Source organism: Peromyscus maniculatus, chromosome 16, assembly GCF_049852395.1.
Source record: "Peromyscus maniculatus bairdii isolate BWxNUB_F1_BW_parent chromosome 16, HU_Pman_BW_mat_3.1, whole genome shotgun sequence".
In the NCBI taxonomy this organism is placed as follows: domain Eukaryota; kingdom Metazoa; phylum Chordata; class Mammalia; order Rodentia; family Cricetidae; genus Peromyscus; species Peromyscus maniculatus.
This window is the reverse complement of record NC_134867.1, coordinates 50,492,727-50,510,193: the sequence shown is the minus strand read 5'-3', so window position 1 is coordinate 50,510,193 and position 17,467 is coordinate 50,492,727. Positions and strand designations below refer to the sequence as shown.

Genomic DNA, 17,467 nt, shown 5'->3' with positions numbered 1-17,467 from the left:
GTGTGTGGCCCTGTCTTTTCTACACACACACACACACACACACACACACACACACACACACACACACACAAACACACACCTGTACTACACAGAGCGGGGTTAGGAAGCAGTTTCCAGTGGTTTGCTTCCCTGCTCAGGGCAGGATGGGCGAGCACAGACGTTCATCTGCAGCTCTGAGGATGACTCTGCTCCCCGTGTCTTCAGGAAACGCTTGACAGCTTGTCAGTAGGAAGGGTATCCAACCCTACTTTGGTCTGAACTCTTGGGTCACTCATCAACAGCTAGATGCCCTGCAATTTTGCAAAGCATCTTAAATCAAAGAAAGGATGTGTGCTTATTAGCACATCAAAGCAAAAGCAACCAGCCCCAGAGGGGGAACTGCGGGTCCTTGTTCCAACCTTAGAGGTTGGAAAGGATGACTGAAGGGCTCGGGTTACCTGACCTCTTCTTGGGGTACAGGCAGACCCCCAGCACAGTCCTCTTTCTAACGTTTTAGCCCAGGGCTATAATAATCAGGGAAGTTCATGCCTGCAGTGAAGAAGACGTCCACCAGGGGGAGCAATAACATGAGCGTGGCAAGGGTCTGAAGTAGATACAGAAAATTAATGGATACAATACAATTCCAAGGAGAAGAAAAACTGTTTTTTTTTTTTTTCCAGGTCATATGGCTTCTCTCCATTGTCTTTTATTTCCTTCAGGTTTGCATTAGAGGACTCTGCTTTTGTCTGAGGACCCCAAGACAATGTGGAACCCATCCCCATGGACTGACTGAGCTTATCTTCCGGTTTGATTCCAGAGCCAGTGTGGAGCAGCACTCTTGAGACAATGGACGCTGTCTATCTTCTTGTAAGGGCAGGAAGCCTTGAGGGTTATTCTGAGAGGCTTTTTCAAAATGTTTCTAGGGGAAGAAGGTTCCTGGGATAGAAATGCAGAAGGAGACAAGCAGCCGAGGATGCATCTGATGCAGTATCATGACATATATGCTGTACTCCCAGCTACTTGGGAAGCAGAGGCACGAGGGTCATGAGTTCAAGACCAGCCTGGACTGCATAACAAGGAGAGCTTGTTTCAAAACATAAACGAAAACTTCATGAGGCCTTTGGGAACAGAGAATTCCCTCCTCGTTTGGAGGATTTGCACAATAAAAGGAACGTCTTTGTGAGCGCCCTTCACGTGGAATTTGTGATCTGGTCACCCTAGGTAGTCTTTCCTCAGATACACACATACCTGGGCGCTTCCTTACAAACCCACTTCTCTACTTCTGCAGTAAGATGTGGGGATAAAGAGTGTGCGAACACTCCCCAGAAGATGCTTACACCTGGCACAAGAACCGTTTTGAATGGTTCCCCTTTAACTACTAAACAAAATTCCAGCTCTTCGACTCACCATTCAAACTTAGGATTTGATCCCCACTTGCTTTTATGGATAATTATTCCACATTCCCTTTGACTTATGTGTATTTGTGTCCTTTGTTCTTGTACACATTTATTTCTCCCTCAAAAGCAGGGTGCCAATACCTTCCTAATAAAATTGCTTCAAAGATCAGAAGGCAGTTACATGAACAACAAACGTTGTGCGTGGTGCTCAGTGACTGCCATTAGCAGCGGATCCTCAATAAACATCTGTCAAAATAAATGGATAACCACAGGAAGGATGATCAGGTGACCAAACAGAGGACCGAGTACCAGGGAAGCCCCAGAGGCCTCTCTGTGGTCTTGAGAACTGTCCCTGAAGGACTGTGGTTATTATTATTATTATTATTATTATTATTTTGAGTCTCATTGCTTTATAGTCAGAATGCAGACTTGGATGCCGATGTGAGTGAAAATAAAGGGGCAGGGAGGTATAACACAGTGTACGATAACAGCATGCCGCCCTGCTCTGTACCAAGAGGTTAATACGGCCTGAAGCACATGGGCACAGGACTGCCATCTCTCCCAGCCTCTGAATGGTTTTCAAGGCTTATGTTATTTGAATGGTTGTCTGACAGAATCAGAGCTGGTGTGAGGTGTATAGTGCAATACTAACCTTTCCTGCTATGACGGTCGGGAAGGATGTAGACTAGGCCAGTGCTTTCCAAATTATGATGGATAAATTCTGTGGGATCCAAAGGACATTCACAACATACATAAAAATCCCCTGACTAACCAAGACTGGGAAAGTCTAGGAGAAACTTGGTGTCTAAAATATATTTGCATATATGTATATGTATATATATATATATATTATATAATATGTATATGTAGGGCTAGATAGGTATGTAGGTAGCTAGAGATAGATAGATAGATAGATAGATAGATAGATAGATAGATAGATAGATAGATAGATAGGAAGACAGACAGATAGATAGTAATATGCTTGACGTCTTAGTGTGAGGACTAGAATTTAGATCCCTGGCCTTTGTATATGGGGCAGTCATGACAATCTGCCTGTAATCCCAGGCCTCAGGAGGTGAAGACATGTGATTCCCAGGGCAAGCTGGTGCAGTAGGAAACTCTGGGTTTAGAGGGAAACACCTCCTCAGCAAACAAAGTGAAGAAAGATGGAGGAAGAGAGCCAATGTCAAGCTCTCCCCCACTAACATGATCACCAACACACGCATACATGTGGACACATACACATGAACACACACACACACACACACACACACACACACACACACACACACACACACACACGGTCATCAGAACATGTACACAAGTGTGCCCACAAACGTGAACATTCAAACACACTCTCATAGCATACATACACAGCATGCATTTTAAGACTATGCATCTTTAAAATGTGAAGAATCACTGTGAATCTCCTTAATGTTAAGGCCCAGAGGACTCCCCAGATTATGAGCCATGCACTTTCCCTTCTTCATCGATGGAGGGAGCCTGGAGTCACAAGGAACACATTTTGGGGAAATGTTGACGTGAGGACCCTGACAGGGCTTCTTCCTTAGCCTGGCTGCTGCATCCCAGAAAAACCGTCTGTGCCACTTAATTTTTTTTTTTTTTTTTGAAAAGGAATTTTCTGGACTCCTTCCCAGAATCTACAGCAGAAGGGCACTGGGACTCTAGGCTTCCAAAAGCTCTACTGGAGAGCAAGCATTGCATTATGGGAACAGCCTTTGGATTTGGAAGAGCCCAGGTCCAGTCCAGCCATCATACCCAGTCAGTTCAGTATAATTATTTTTGGAAGGTGATGAATTATCTCAGGTTCTCACCCAGAAAACAGGGAATAACACTTACTCATTGGTATATTTTTGGTCCCAAATGGTAAAATGACATAATCAGAGGAAATAATTTACACATGGACATTGTTTCCCATTTGTTTTATACATCCTTGGGACCTTCAGTAGAAAAAAAAAAGTGAATAATGAAGTTATTTGCTTTTGCTAATTTTTGAGGTTTAGAGGCTAATTTTTGCCTTTCTCCAACTAGAATAAATGGATTCCACTTGCTGTGAGAGGCTTGTGGTACTCCAACCATCACTATATTGAGAGCACAGGACTAAGTCACTTTAGGACTAGCAACCAGGCTCTGAAGACTCATGGCCATAACTCCTTGTCTTCACTCACACTAGATGGAACCTCTGCTTTGCAAGAGATCATATAAATCACACCCCTAAGTGAAATCTATATTGAGTATAGATGAGATAGTATCATCATGGGCTTATGTTACATGCAATACAAAAGCCCAGCACTTGGCCAGCAGCAGCTGCAAGCTCTTCTGTGGAGGGGAAATTATTCTGAGTCCAAATTTCAAAGGTGTGTCTATTTCTATGAGAGCAGATGCAGCAGGGTTTTTATAGGCACCCTAACATTTGGTGTTTTCATGCTCCTTTCTTGCTTAATAATCCCGTAGGCTAGAAAGTTTTAACCCTTAGCTATGAATGTGCAGATGTGTGTTTGCACATGTGTGTGCATATGTGTGCATGACAACAACTACCATTTAGGGGGAAATGTACGTGTTCACTTAATCCTGCTCCAGGGAAATGTCTTGTGGGTGAATGAAACAGCACAGATAATCCCAGTCCTATAAATGGATGTAATTTTGAAGTTCACTTGTAAGTCAGTAGTTTGGATCATGGAACACGTTTTCTCATGAGAAAAAAAAAAAATGTAAAGAGAGTCCTGACCCGGAACCCAAGAAACTCCTACAGTGCCTGAAGCAAACAATTATTTTCATTATTTAGAGAGAACAATGTTTCCATGGGAACGATTCTGAGAGTTCTACTGTATGGGTGAGAGCCACTGACTATAAAATTTTAACTAGTCTCTTAAATCACACTGCCCTTTTCCCTTAATAAATTACCAAGAAGAGAAGCTATTAATACCACAAATTATTTCCTGAATGTTAAGTTAAAATAATATTTCTTTCTCCGCTGTCGTATGTACTTTCAAACATTAGTAAAGGGGATCCCACAGAACAAGGACGAGTCTCTCAGAATGTCATGGAGATAGACCAGATCTGCTTCTCGGCCATTCTCCTGTGTGCAGGAGACGGATAAGCCGGCTCCAGGGAAGTAGTGGGTACTGTCCTCATCTTTATTTTTACAGACTGGGATATCTCTCTTTCCTTCCAAGTCTTTACCTTTGCTTTAGTCTTTTTGTTTGTCTGTTTTAACACTCATCTTATAGTTTAATAGGGATTGGCAATAAATGATGAAGTATAGTCTTGGACACACTGACCACAGGAATCAGAACCATAATACGTGGAATATGCTAGAATTTGTATCAGTGTATCACAGAATCACAGTGCTGGAAAGAACCTAAAAAGATTGTCTCACCTATTCCCTGGCTTCCCGACAAGGCAACCATCCCAGGCAGAGGAGAGCTTCAGAGGGGGAAGGATGTCATTGTCTTTAACACTTTCTAGACCTGACCACCTCTTTGCTGTCAGGCTCTTTTTGTTAACTTTTTATTTAAATTATTCCATACACAGTTACAACTGTATTTTCATTTCTGATATTTAAAGCAGGGAATAAAGTAAGCTTATTACTCAAAACTCCCACAATGCACTCAGCATTAGAGGTTTGTGTTCTCTCCCCTGGGCTGTCCTGAACATTCCGGTGTCTGATCGTCTAGTCCCCTCTTCTGGGCTCTCTGGGCTGTCTGCATGCCTTTACCAGTGAGTACCTGGACGGAGTCTAACAAGACATCTGGGAGTTCTGCATGGCATGCACACGTAGGAACATTGAGGTATAATCTGCTAAGCAGGCCCTAAGACTTGGATACAAAGGAAGGTAAAATTTAATAACCATAATAAAATTATAAGAACACAGACTATTTATTTATAGTCATTTTCTTCTGGGTAGTAAAAAGATGCTAATCAGCCAAAGTAAGGGGATCAAGGGAATTCCATCACTATTAAACAATTTATGCATGAAACATGATACTCCCCCCCTCTATTTCTCTCTCTTTTGAGACAGGGCATCACATGTAACTCTGGCTGGCCTGCAGCTCACTATATAGACCAGGTTTGTTTTCAATCCATAGAGATGGGCCTGCCCCTGCTTCCGTAATGCTGGGATTTGAGGTACGTAGTTTTAAATGCCACACACACTTTTCATTCTCTGTGTTTAGTATGTACATACGCACGGGTGTTCATATTGTGTGTGTATGCATATGAACATGATTTTGGAGGCCCCAGGGGTTCAACCTCAGTCTTTCTTGGTTGCTCTCCACCTTATTATTTTAAAAAAGATAATTGTGTATGTGTTTGCACATTTGTGTGTGTGAATGCAGGTATAATGTGTGTGTGTGGGGCATGTGTAGAGGTCAGAGGACAATTATGTAGGTCCTCACCTTATACCTTATTTTGAAATAGGGTCTCTGCTAGGTTTTTTTTTCCCTGCATATGTAAGACTAGCTGGCCCTGAAGCTGTGGGTAACTCTCCTGTCTCTGCCCCCCGTTTTGTCCCAGCAGAGCTACAAGTATCTGTAATACCTGTTGACTTTTACAGAGGTTCTACAGATTCAAACTCAGGTCCTAAGACAAAAGCAAGCGCTCTTGCCCACTGATCCATCTCCCCACCCCCACCTTATTTCTTGAGACTTCGGTAACCCTAGAACTCTCTAGACTGGCAACACCAGATGCCCAGCTAGCTTCGGGGATCCACCGGCCTTAGCCAGCACACGCAGTACAGGGGTTACAGACCTTTTGTGTGTACTCGGCCTTCTGTATTTGTGCTGGGGAGTTTGAACTCAGGTCCTCATGGTTTGGGGGTAAACATTATATTCAGTGAGCTACCCCGCCCCTGGCCTAAACATTTTCTTTTTATACACAGAATTTACTATAAGCCCTTAAAAATAACCTTTTCAGCTATTTTAAACCAGGAATGACACCCCTCTGTCTACAAGGTTCTGTGTGCCTCCAAGGGGAAGATGAGGTCTGAAGGATGGATGCATGCTGAGATTTCCATATTATGATCCCAACTTGACAATAAGTACCACTCATGGGGTAATGTAAGTTTCTGCAGTGACAGAAGCATTTTTTTTTTTTTTGATGCCAGGTTGTGGTTTGAATATGAAATGTGCCCCCAGTCTCTTGTGTTTGGACACTCGGTCCCTGGCTGGTGCTGCTGCTTGGGAAGGTTATGGAACCTTTAGGAGGTGGAGTCTTCCTGGGGGAACTATGTCACTGGAAGTGAGTGCGTTTTGAAGTTTCATAGCCTGGTCCCACTTCCTGTTTTTATTCTCTACATCCCGACTGCCAGCCTCATGCCCCTGCCATCCTGCCTTCTCTGCAATGATGTGACTATCCTCTCTGGAAATATGAGCCAAAATAAGTGCAAGCCAAAAACCACACTTCTCCCCTTTTGTTTATTATGTACACAGTGTTCTACCTGCATATACTCCTGTAGGCCAGAAGAGGGCACCCAATCTCACTGTAGATGGTTAGGAGCCACCATTGTTGCTGGGAATTGAACTCAGGACCTCTGGAAGAGCACTCAGTGTTCTTAACCTCTGAGCCATCTCTCCAGCCACCCACACCCCATTCTCCCTTTTAAGTTGCTTTGGTTGGGATATTTTCATCACAAAATAAACTAATAACCAGGTTGACAGCAGACTTTATCTTGGCAAAAAGACCACTGAGAATACAGCACCTAAGTCTCCCACACCAGCAGCTCCATGGATACAGATGTCCTTATCTCTTCAGGGGTTTACAAAGCAGAACAAGCCTTCAGAGCTTCCCAGAAGCCAACAGTACTGTCATCCTGCCAAAGGCAAATCCGTCTCTGGGGTAAAAAAAAAAAAAAAAAAAAAAAAAAAAAAAAGACCCTGCAAAGTAGGGGACTCTTTTGCTTCCACTGAATATAACAAATGTTGCTTTGGAAGCTAGGATCCTCTGAGCTTATTACAAGGAGACCCTTATTCTGCACCAGCCAATCAGATATCCTGCACAAAGGTTTGCTCTTTATTGTAAAGATTTAGGGTACAGATGAGGAACTGTAAAGAAAGACATGCTAAAAGAAAAATTTCTCGTTTGACTCCGAAGGTGTCAGCACTATTTATTTAACTCACTGGTTTAAATATTTTGAGATTATGCATTAATCTATTTTAACAAAATAGACCATGGCTAATGTACACAATCCATCGGACCTGACTGAAGTATCCAGTTATGAAGGCTTCCTGAGTTTCAGATTTCCTGCACAAATCCTACCTTAAATTTCCTTGTACACACTGACAAAAATATGGCATGAGATTGAAACTCTGGCATGAAGATATTCTGTAAGGTGCCCACTCACTAATCATGTGATTTAACAATGGGGGATTCAACTTACTTGTTCATTTTTAGTAAGCCTGGTTTTGTTGTGAATGTCTGACGTGACCAAATTAAACCCGTGCTTCTCTGACAAGATTCTCAGAAGCAGGACCACGGTGCGGCTGCCACACTTGCCGACTCTGTTGTATACCACCTGGCTGGGGAAAGGAAGGACCTGGAAGGAGAACCAGAGAAGCAACATGAGACGTGGACAAGAATGCAAGTCTTTCCCCCACGTGACAGCACAGAGTGTTGGGCATGTCAATGAGAAGGGTCTCCAGTGAGCTCCAAAGAGCAGAAGCCAGGAGCTACTGTGCAGATATAGCCCCTCATAATATTTCAGGGAGAGTACTGGTCTACCTGCACTCATTCAGACCTGAAATTGATCAAGTTACGTGACGTCTATAAAGACCGACCATGAACTGGCTTTAAAGGCACAATAAGTAGAAATGTCTTTTTGCAAGGCAGGCTTTAGCAGACCAGCTCAATCAAGGAAAACACAGTGGCATTAAAGACTGATGTAGAGGCTGGGTGTGCTGGTGCACGCCTTTGATCCCAGCACTTGGAAGGCAGAGGCAGGTAGATATCTGTGCCTTCTAGGCCAGCCTGGTCTACAAAGAGAGTTCCAGGACAGCTAGAAATACACAGTGAGACCCTGTCTCAAACAGCTACAGCAAAAATGATGTAGAACTCATATATCATAAAAATCAAACTCATAAACAGAGCAATTTAAGGAATTTCTTTTTGGTAGATGCCCCCCCCATTATAAAAGCGTTATCGCCATCAAGTTCCAGGAAATTGTCATCACTAGCAGAAGAACCTCATACCTGTTAGCAATCATTTCACTTTTCCACGCTATTCCAAGCTCCTGGAACCATTTACATACTTTCTGTCTCATGGTATTACATGGAGGATTTTAGAAAGATCATGTAAATGAGATGAGATGCATGTCTTTTATGTCTGACTTTTACTTAGTAGGACATTTTTCAGTATCAGCTGTTATATACACACATACACACATTCACACAGTGACTTAATACTCCATCCTCTTACACGCCCAGGTACCACTGTTTGAACAAACTGGACTCTTCTCATGCATCAGTTGATGGACACATGGCTCATGTTCTGTAGTAACACTGCTATGAGGATGTGTGTACCTGATTTTGTGTGGACATGTGTTTCCAATTCTCTTACACACATACCTAGACGTGGAGCTTCTGGACCAACAACAATTCAGTCTCTGGTGTTCTGTGCAACTGCCAAACTGTTTTCAATACAGCTGCACTGTTTTGTATTCCCATCAGCAACATATGAGCGTTCCAGTTTCCCCACATCCTTGCCAACCTCTGTTCCTGCCTGTTTTTATGTTTTTGTTTTTTATTATAAACATCCCAGTGGGTGTGAAGTGATATCTCATTGTGGTTTTGAGATATATTTCCCCAGTGACTAATAAGGTTGACCATTTGTGTGTGTGTGTGTGTGTGTGTGTGTGTGTTTGTGTGTGCTGGTCACTTTCTCGTTTCTTTGTAGAAATGTATATTTAAAATTTTTGCACTGTCAAGTTGAGCTGCCTTTTTATTGATGCATTTATAGAGTATTGTATTCCTATCTTCTCTTTATTTATAAAGACATGAATTGCAAATGGTTTTTCCCCCTCATTCTTTGGGTTGTTTTTTCATTTTCATGACAGATTCCTTAGAATTCTAAAAGTTTTAAATTTTGGTTGGATCCAATTTTATTTTGGCAATTCATGTTTGAGATCTGTCTAAGACAATCTGTAAGATGCAGACCTGTTTTCTTCTCAGGGTTTTACACTTGAGTCCTAACAACTTAGATCTCTGATCCACTTTGAGTTCACTCTTTGTATCGCATTGGGTTAGGCCTAGTTTGGTACATTTGTAGGTGTCCATCAAGTTGTCCCAGAAACATTTAGTGAATGGCTTGCTCTTTCTTCGTCTGTCAGCCTTGCTGACAGTCTACTGTCTTGTTCATCTGTGCTCATCCTGTGCATAAGCTAAGCGCTTTCATTAGGATAACTTTGACCAAAGTTTTGAATTAGGAAGGGTGATTGTTTCAACTTTGTTCCTTGATTGTGCAAGAACAGATTTTGGTCATTCTGGGTCCCTTAAATTCCCAGATGAAATATCCAAAGGAATTTTAGAATCACCTTTCTGCCAAAAAAATCCCCCAGGTAACTGAAATTTTAATAGCAATTCAATTTAATGCATTGAACAGTTGGGGGATGATTGCTATCCTAACAGTACTGCCTTCCATTCATGAACACTGGCTGCTTTTCTACTGATTTCATTCTTTAATTTGTTCCACTGATTATCTCATAATGTTCAGTGGAAAACCTTTATAGTCTCAATTTATTTTTTTTTTTATGCTGTATGGGTGGAATTATTTCCTTCATTTTATTTTTGGATGGTCCATTACCAGGAATACAGCTAATTTTTGTATATTGATCTTGAGTCTTGTCATCTTGCTAACTCGTTAATGCACTCTAATGATGCCCTCCATGTGGATTACTTGGGAAACTCTACATACAAGATGATGCCATCTGCAGAGATATTTTTAGCTTCATCTTTTCCAACAAAGCTTTCTCTGATTTCTTTTTCTTTCCTAATCACCCGGTGATAATGACCTTGATTGGCTACAGAAGCATTATAGAAAGCATCTATGATTAAATATTTATACCCCTAATAGAGTCATTATTTCTGTCTTGAAATGCTCAGCATTGTGCACTAATTGACGAACAATAATCAAAAGTTTCTTTTATTCAACATCTTCCCATAGCAGAAGGTTGTAAGAGAGCCCAAAGGAAAACCACATAACACAGCACAAAAGCCACAGACAAACACACTCAGAACTCCCCTCCTCCTACAGGGTAAGTTATTGTCTTGAAATAGCTTACCGATATGAACTTAGAAACAGCCATAATATCTCCATCATTCACTTCGTAACCAGGCACATGCTACTGTGATATAATTCTTCCCATTCCTATTATTCTCTTATATCCATATCTTCAGGTCCAGTCTTCTGGGCTTCTATGATGCATCCTCACACTACCTAGAATGTACCTTGTATATACAAAGAGCTTCAGCAGATGCTGACCGTGTCTTGGCCACTCTGATGAATTTAATGTGCTGTCCAATGCTAACAGAGTGGTTCTACTAAAATTTGAAATCAAGAAAATCTTTGAACACCGATGGACTTTCTAATCAAATACTAACAAAAGTTTTCAGGATAAAAAGATAGTCACGGTAATAGGTCTTTACTTAGAATATCTTCGGTAAGTACCCTCCCTCAAAGACTGTTCTCTGGTAACTATGGCAACCCAGATATTTAGAGAGATCAGTCATGTTTGTAGGTATGAGTATGAGCCAAGGAGCTTGGCCTAGGTTGTCAAGGTTAGTGTGAAAACGTTAATATAGCGTTGGTTACTTGGTCCTCCAGTATAACCAGGGTAGGTATTGACTATAGGCATGACAGCTGCCCATATAAACACGAGTTCAGTTTCTCTGTAAAAATAAATTGCTTGGGGCTGGTGAGATGGATCAGCAAACCAAGGCAGTTGTTGCTGAGCCTGACAACTTGAGTCTGAGCCCGGGGACTCACACGGTGGAAGGAAAGGACCAGTTCCTGAACACTGTCCTCTGACCTCCACACACAGGGCATGGGCACCTTCTCCCACACACATAATAAATACATAACTATAAAAGATAAAAGGAAAGAAAGTACTTAAAAATTGGCCTTTCCTGATAGACCCTACCTTGTAACACAATAAGAATCACTGAAGGGAATTCTTATATCTGCCTCTGTAACATAGGAACTAGGAGTTTAGATGCAAGTAGGTACCCTATTCCAGGGCTGCAGGCATATCTAAGAAGGGAGAAGTGGAGTACTTGCTAAAGACCTTAGGTAAAAGCATCCTTCCTCCTGAATTGCTCGGAGACTTGACCTAAAACCACACTGACTGTTGTACTGCTTCCTTTTGCTAATAGTTAGCTTTATGTTAGAAATGAATTAGTCATTAAAAATGTTAATGCAACTCTTTCATCAGTGTTGTGGGAGGTCTCAAATTATAATAGTCACTGTGGTGGTTCGAAAGAAAATGGCTCCCAAAGGGAGTGGCACTACTAGGAGGTGTGGCTTTGTTGGAGTAGGTGTAGTCTTGTTGGAGGAAGTGTGTCACTGTGGTGGTGGGCTTTGAGTTCTCATATATGCTCAAGCCATACCCAATGAATGAGTTCACTTCCTGTTGCATTCACAAGATGTAGAACTCTCAGCTACCTCTCCAGCATCATGTCTGCATACACTCTACTATGTCCCACCATGCTGATAGTGGACTTAACCTCTGGGCTGTAAGTCAACCAATTAAATGGTTTCCTTTATGAGAGTTGCCATGGTCCTGGTGTCTCTTCACAGCAATAGAAACTCTAACTAAGATAGTCATTAATATTTTCGATTATAAGAGATACTTATATAAGATAAAAATAAAAATCCCTGCACCATGACTGCATCTGTATCTACAACAATAACTGAAAAGTGTCTTGAGACCCTGTCCCCCATGCATAACTCGATCATTGTCCTCTGGAACTATCTCTGAATAAGACTAAGCCTGTTAACTTTTCACCATGGAGGAGGGATTCATGTGGCTCCACAGCCACCCTCCCCATAGGATTCACAGACAGTTCAAGATTGTTAGTAGAGAGGTCTCACAAGGCCCTAACCCTCCCCAAGATTATATGTAGTTATGGGCTACTACGGGAAAGGTCTCAGGAGGCCCTATTTCTTCCTGTAGGAGTTTTTAAGCAGTTAACCTTTGCTGGGAGAGGGGAAGCCATGACAGGGCCATGCCTCCCCACTGACCCCCCCCCCCCCCCCCCCCCCCCGAGGATGTATAGACAGTTAACCTTTGCCAGGGATATATGTTTTTCCTAAGTGGTGTAGCTGCCCATATGTTGTCTAAGACCCTGTAATTAACCTGGATTGAACTCACTGTTTCACCAGACCAGACATGAGTGAAACTCTTTCTGTGGTCTGTCACTGGAATCCTATCAGGGATGAACATACACTTGTTGCCTTACCCCCACCCCCTTCCAGGAAAAGTTCTCAAAACACAGGGAAAATACAATATTCCCACTGTGACTATTTCCACCTGACACTGACGTGGAGCCATATAATGGGACGTGGGGAATGTGTCATCCCATCGGCTTCTCAAATCACATTGTGACCTTCAAAGACACACTATGATACCCCACCACACACAAACCTCTCTCCAGTTTAAATCGTCTTCCAGACAGCCTAGGAGAAGCGCTGAAGATGGGCAGGGGGGACAGGTTTAATCGATGTATTGGGTTTGGCTGCTGTTAAAGCGAACAGTAAGAAATTGATTCATAACTGCTCCAGGGAGAAACACGGATTTGCTCCTGAAACAAGGCTTTAAAAAGCAGTCTCACCATTATGTGAAGGGTATTGTTTGGAAAGACGATGGTAAGGGATGAGACGTTATAGAAGATGGATCCTGTCTTGGTCCCTGTGCTGTGCTAAATGGTCTTAATTAATTTCTTAAGAATTTCATATCGGAGTCCTGCTTTTACATCATTTCTTCCCTCCCTTTCCCCTCTTCAATCCCTCTCAAATGCATGGTCTCTTCTTTAATTATTATTGTTACATATATGCACATACATATGTTTATACACACATACAAATTCACTGAGTATATTTAGTGCTGCTCCTGTGTACATGCATTGGGGGCTGACCACTCGGAATCAGATGATCTATCAGGAAGCTCATCCCTGGGAAAAAAAAAATGATACTCCCTCTCTCAACAGCCAGTGATGACCTGTAGCTAACCCTTCGAATCCTCACTAACAATGGCATATCAAATAGCCTCGTCTTTTAATCTAGCTGGGCATTTCTCTAAGAACTTATGTAACCAAATGGCTTAAATGACAATGTTAACCTCTATGTCACTCCCCTTACACTGTCCTCTTCTCCACAGACCACATAGTCTGTGGGTTTTGAGGTTTAGAAGCAACTCAGAATAGTGCGTGCACCCCAACCCATGGCGCAGTACTATCACCCACCACAGTCCAATCTGTTTCATTTGGCTAGAACTCTCCATCCCCTTCGTCATTTCAATCTCTCAAAAAACTCCTGTGAGAGAGCGGGATTACATTTAGATGAACGAAACAAAGCCCCGAGAGCTCAGCTGCCATTTGCAAGGTCACAAAGCTCAAAAGTCACATAAACGAGTGAAACCCGGCTCTCAGCTTTTCTGAGCCCCAGGATCTCCTTGCTCTACCATCAAATCAAAAGGCAAAGGGAGCTTTTTGCTTGACTTCTGTGGCAGAAACACCGTTTCCTTTCTTGGGTCTTGCATTCAGGGAGCCTCATTAAGCACACTACTTCTCAGCAGCCGCCCACCACAGTCACTAAGGGCGACATTACTCAGGTGTTACCTGGCTACCTAAGTGGAGCTGACAGAAGTTGATTAGCCTCTTCCTCCATCCTCAGGACTCCCTCTAAGGAGTGAATGCAACCTCAGTGTCAACACCACAAATGAGAAGAGGTAGCAGGACGAGTTTCCACATCACTCCTTCCCTTACTATACCATGGCCAGTGATGTGCATGGCTGCCTAGGAGATGATGAAAACCTTCCACTCAAAAAGGAGAAAAACAAGAAACAGTAGCATACAAGGGAATGTGTATAGACAAGCAAAAGTCTCTTCAGATGAGACACTTAAGGGCTGTGAAAAGACACTAACCCACAAACCCCGTTTTCACCAATAGGTGTTTGCCAATTGTTGGGTAGGGAATCTGCATCCCTCATTTGAAGGATCCTATTAATCTCTGGGCACATGCTCTGAATTCATAGTCTTGCTTGGTGCCCCATAGAGGAGTTATCCACCAAAAGCCTTCATTGTTGCCGACTCAAATAATTCAAGTTTGGCTAGTATGGGTATATGAATGTTATGTCTGTGGTTTCTATTTTATGGCCAATTTGTAAAAGTGAAGGAGCCTCCAAAACATTTCCCTCTATGAATTATGTATTTTTATGTTTCTGCCTTGTAAGTTCTGCAAATGCCACAACCCCCCAGAGCCTGACAGGCCCGTGTGGAACATGCCAAATAAACAGAAGTCCTTCCAACTCCTGAGCGCAGCAGTAACTACCACCAGATGACAGCCTACAAGTTCAATGGCTTATCCCCTGCTGGAAAGGAGGGGGAGGGGAGAAAAGGGGTTTGAGGCAGAAGAAGAAGTCTTGGTCTAGGTCAAGACTTCGATGGCCTTTGACTATAGAACTCTTTTAGGGGTTTGTATTACTGAAGAATCAACATCCATGCTATGAAGTCCCTGCAAACTAGCATTTAATATAGTATGTGGCTTTCAAAGGGCTGCATATTCTAATTCTTTGTAGAACTTTAAAAAATGCTGATATCTATCCCCCGTACTTAGATTCACTGAACGAGACAGTTTATGGCAGTGGTTCTCAACCTGTGGGCTGTGACCCTTCCACAGGGTCAGCTAAAAACATCAGGAAACACAGATATTTATATTGTGGTTCATAACAGTAGCAACATTACAGTTATGAAGTAGCAATGAAAATAATTTTACAGTTGGGGGGGTCACCACAACTTAAGGAACTGTGTGTATAAAAGGGTGGCAGCATTAGGGAGGCTGAGAAGCTGTGATTCAGGATAAGGGCTGGGAATTCTAAATGACTCCCAGGAGTCTTCAGTGCTACTGCAAAAACTCCAAAGCTTTCTGTGTCGAGTGGTTTAAGGGGTTCCCTATCTCCTAAAAGGGAGATCAAAAGGTGGCCAGCATGATCCCAACCAGGCCTGGAGAACTGTATCTCATTGTGTGCTGGTGGTCTGTCTTAGCTAGGGTTTCTATTGCTGTGACAAAACACCGTGACCAAAGAGCAAGTTAGGGAGGAAAGGGTTTATTTGGCTTACACTTCCAGATCATAGTTCATCATTGCAGGAAGTCAGAACAGGAACTCAAACAGGGCAGGATCCTGGAGGCAGGAGCTGATGCAGAGGCCATGGAGGGGTGCTGCTTACTGACTTGCCTTGCCTGGTTTGCCCAAAATGCGTTCTTATAGAACCCAGGACCACCAACCCAGGGATGGCACCACCCACCATGGGCTGGCTCCTCCCCCGTTGATCACTAATTGAGAAAATGCCTTACAGCTGGATCTCACGGAGGCGTTTCCTCAACTGAGGCTCCTTCCTCTGATGACTCCAGCTGTGTCAAGTTGACACAGAAAACCAGCCAGTACATGGTCCCTCCTTGAGCTGGCAGTCGTGATTCACCTGAACATGTGTTACATACATTACATACTCCTTGATGAATGTCTGTTCACCCAGATGGGCTAGAGACCAGGTGTGCTGCTTAACGGAATGTGTGGTTAACTGAAATTCTCATCCAACACTGTCATAGTATTACCCCTTTAGAGCCAATGTTACACTGAATAGAAACAGACTTTCCTCAATGAATAAAATTGTACTTGGTGGCTTTCCAGAATTTCCACTTCATAGTTAAACATACCAAAGCAAGGGCAGCCACAGCCAGGACTTGTCGAGTCTGGATTGATTCCTGTTATGCACAGTCCACAGGACTTTGAGAGCAGTTCAAACTCACTAACCTAATCGGCATTTTTAAAGTTTCCCATAATACCATGTTGCTAGCGACTTCACACCTTTAAGCCTAGGTTTTCTTTATTTGTAAAAGGGAAGGCCTGAATTACCATCCAGTAAGTTATCTTCTGAAGCTAATGGGTTATTGTGTTAAGTCTGTATTTTTTTTATTAACCCATGGGCTAGAAATACTTTAAAAATGGTCTCCTCCATGAGAACTGGCTCTCATAATAGGGAGAAGAGCAATTGGCCTTACCCATCTGTAAAGCCTACAAACCACAGCAATGACCAGCCCAGCAAGATATAACCAATGATGCAATAGTTGCACTTTTATCTTTGGGGTGACCAACAACTGGACTTAAGGCCCGATCAATGGGAAATTCGTGTCTGGTACTGTAAACCTAGCTACCTACCCATAGCTGGAAAGGTTACAGACACAAGACACAAGAACCTACTATTGACACTTTCCTAAACTAATATAATTTCTAGATGGCTCTGAACACTTACCCTTATACCCACAGGCAGGAGAAGCTCGCTCTCACCCTTCATCAAAGAAGCTTTTTTTTGACAACAGATGGGAACCGCTGTGAAGGCCCACAACTGGTCAAAATTCAGACAGTACGCGACAGTAGGGTGCCTAACCCTACTTGATACATCTGCAATTCAACCCACAAACCTAAGGCTTGAGGACTATCACCGAAGGGTGTGTGGAAAGATGGCCAGAACCAGAGGCCCAGGATGCCTGCTGCAAGAAAATGTCCTCAAGACATGCTGGCGGACTCGGGAGATTTCAACAGTATAGTTGCTTGAACAACAGCTGCATCAGATCAATGTCAGCTGACATGCCAACCTGGGTTGGGGGGGAATTTCACAAGGTTGCACCCCCAGGTGAAAAGTAGTTTCTGAGAGAGGGAGAATAGGTTTTCTCCAGGGACTCCCACAAAGACTGCCCAATTCCAAGTAGTCACCCTTGGATACATGCACATATAGGCAATGCTAAATTGTGTGTGTGTGTGTGTGTGTGTGTGTGTGTGTGTGTGTGTGTGATTAAAGAAGAGGTCA

At 42.8% G+C, this 17,467-nt stretch overlaps 1 protein-coding gene across 3 annotated transcripts in view; it reads right to left on the bottom strand.

The window, feature by feature from the left end:
• Positions 1-17,467, bottom strand: part of Ust (uronyl 2-sulfotransferase) — a 286,921-nt gene that overhangs the window by 111,051 nt on the left and 158,403 nt on the right. For all 3 annotated transcript variants that reach the window (XM_006984443.4, XM_042262310.2, XM_076552790.1), the window contains one exon: positions 7,774-7,929. In XM_006984443.4, coding sequence (XP_006984505.1) covers positions 7,774-7,929 — 156 coding nt within the window. The remainder of the gene's footprint in view (positions 1-7,773; positions 7,930-17,467) is intronic.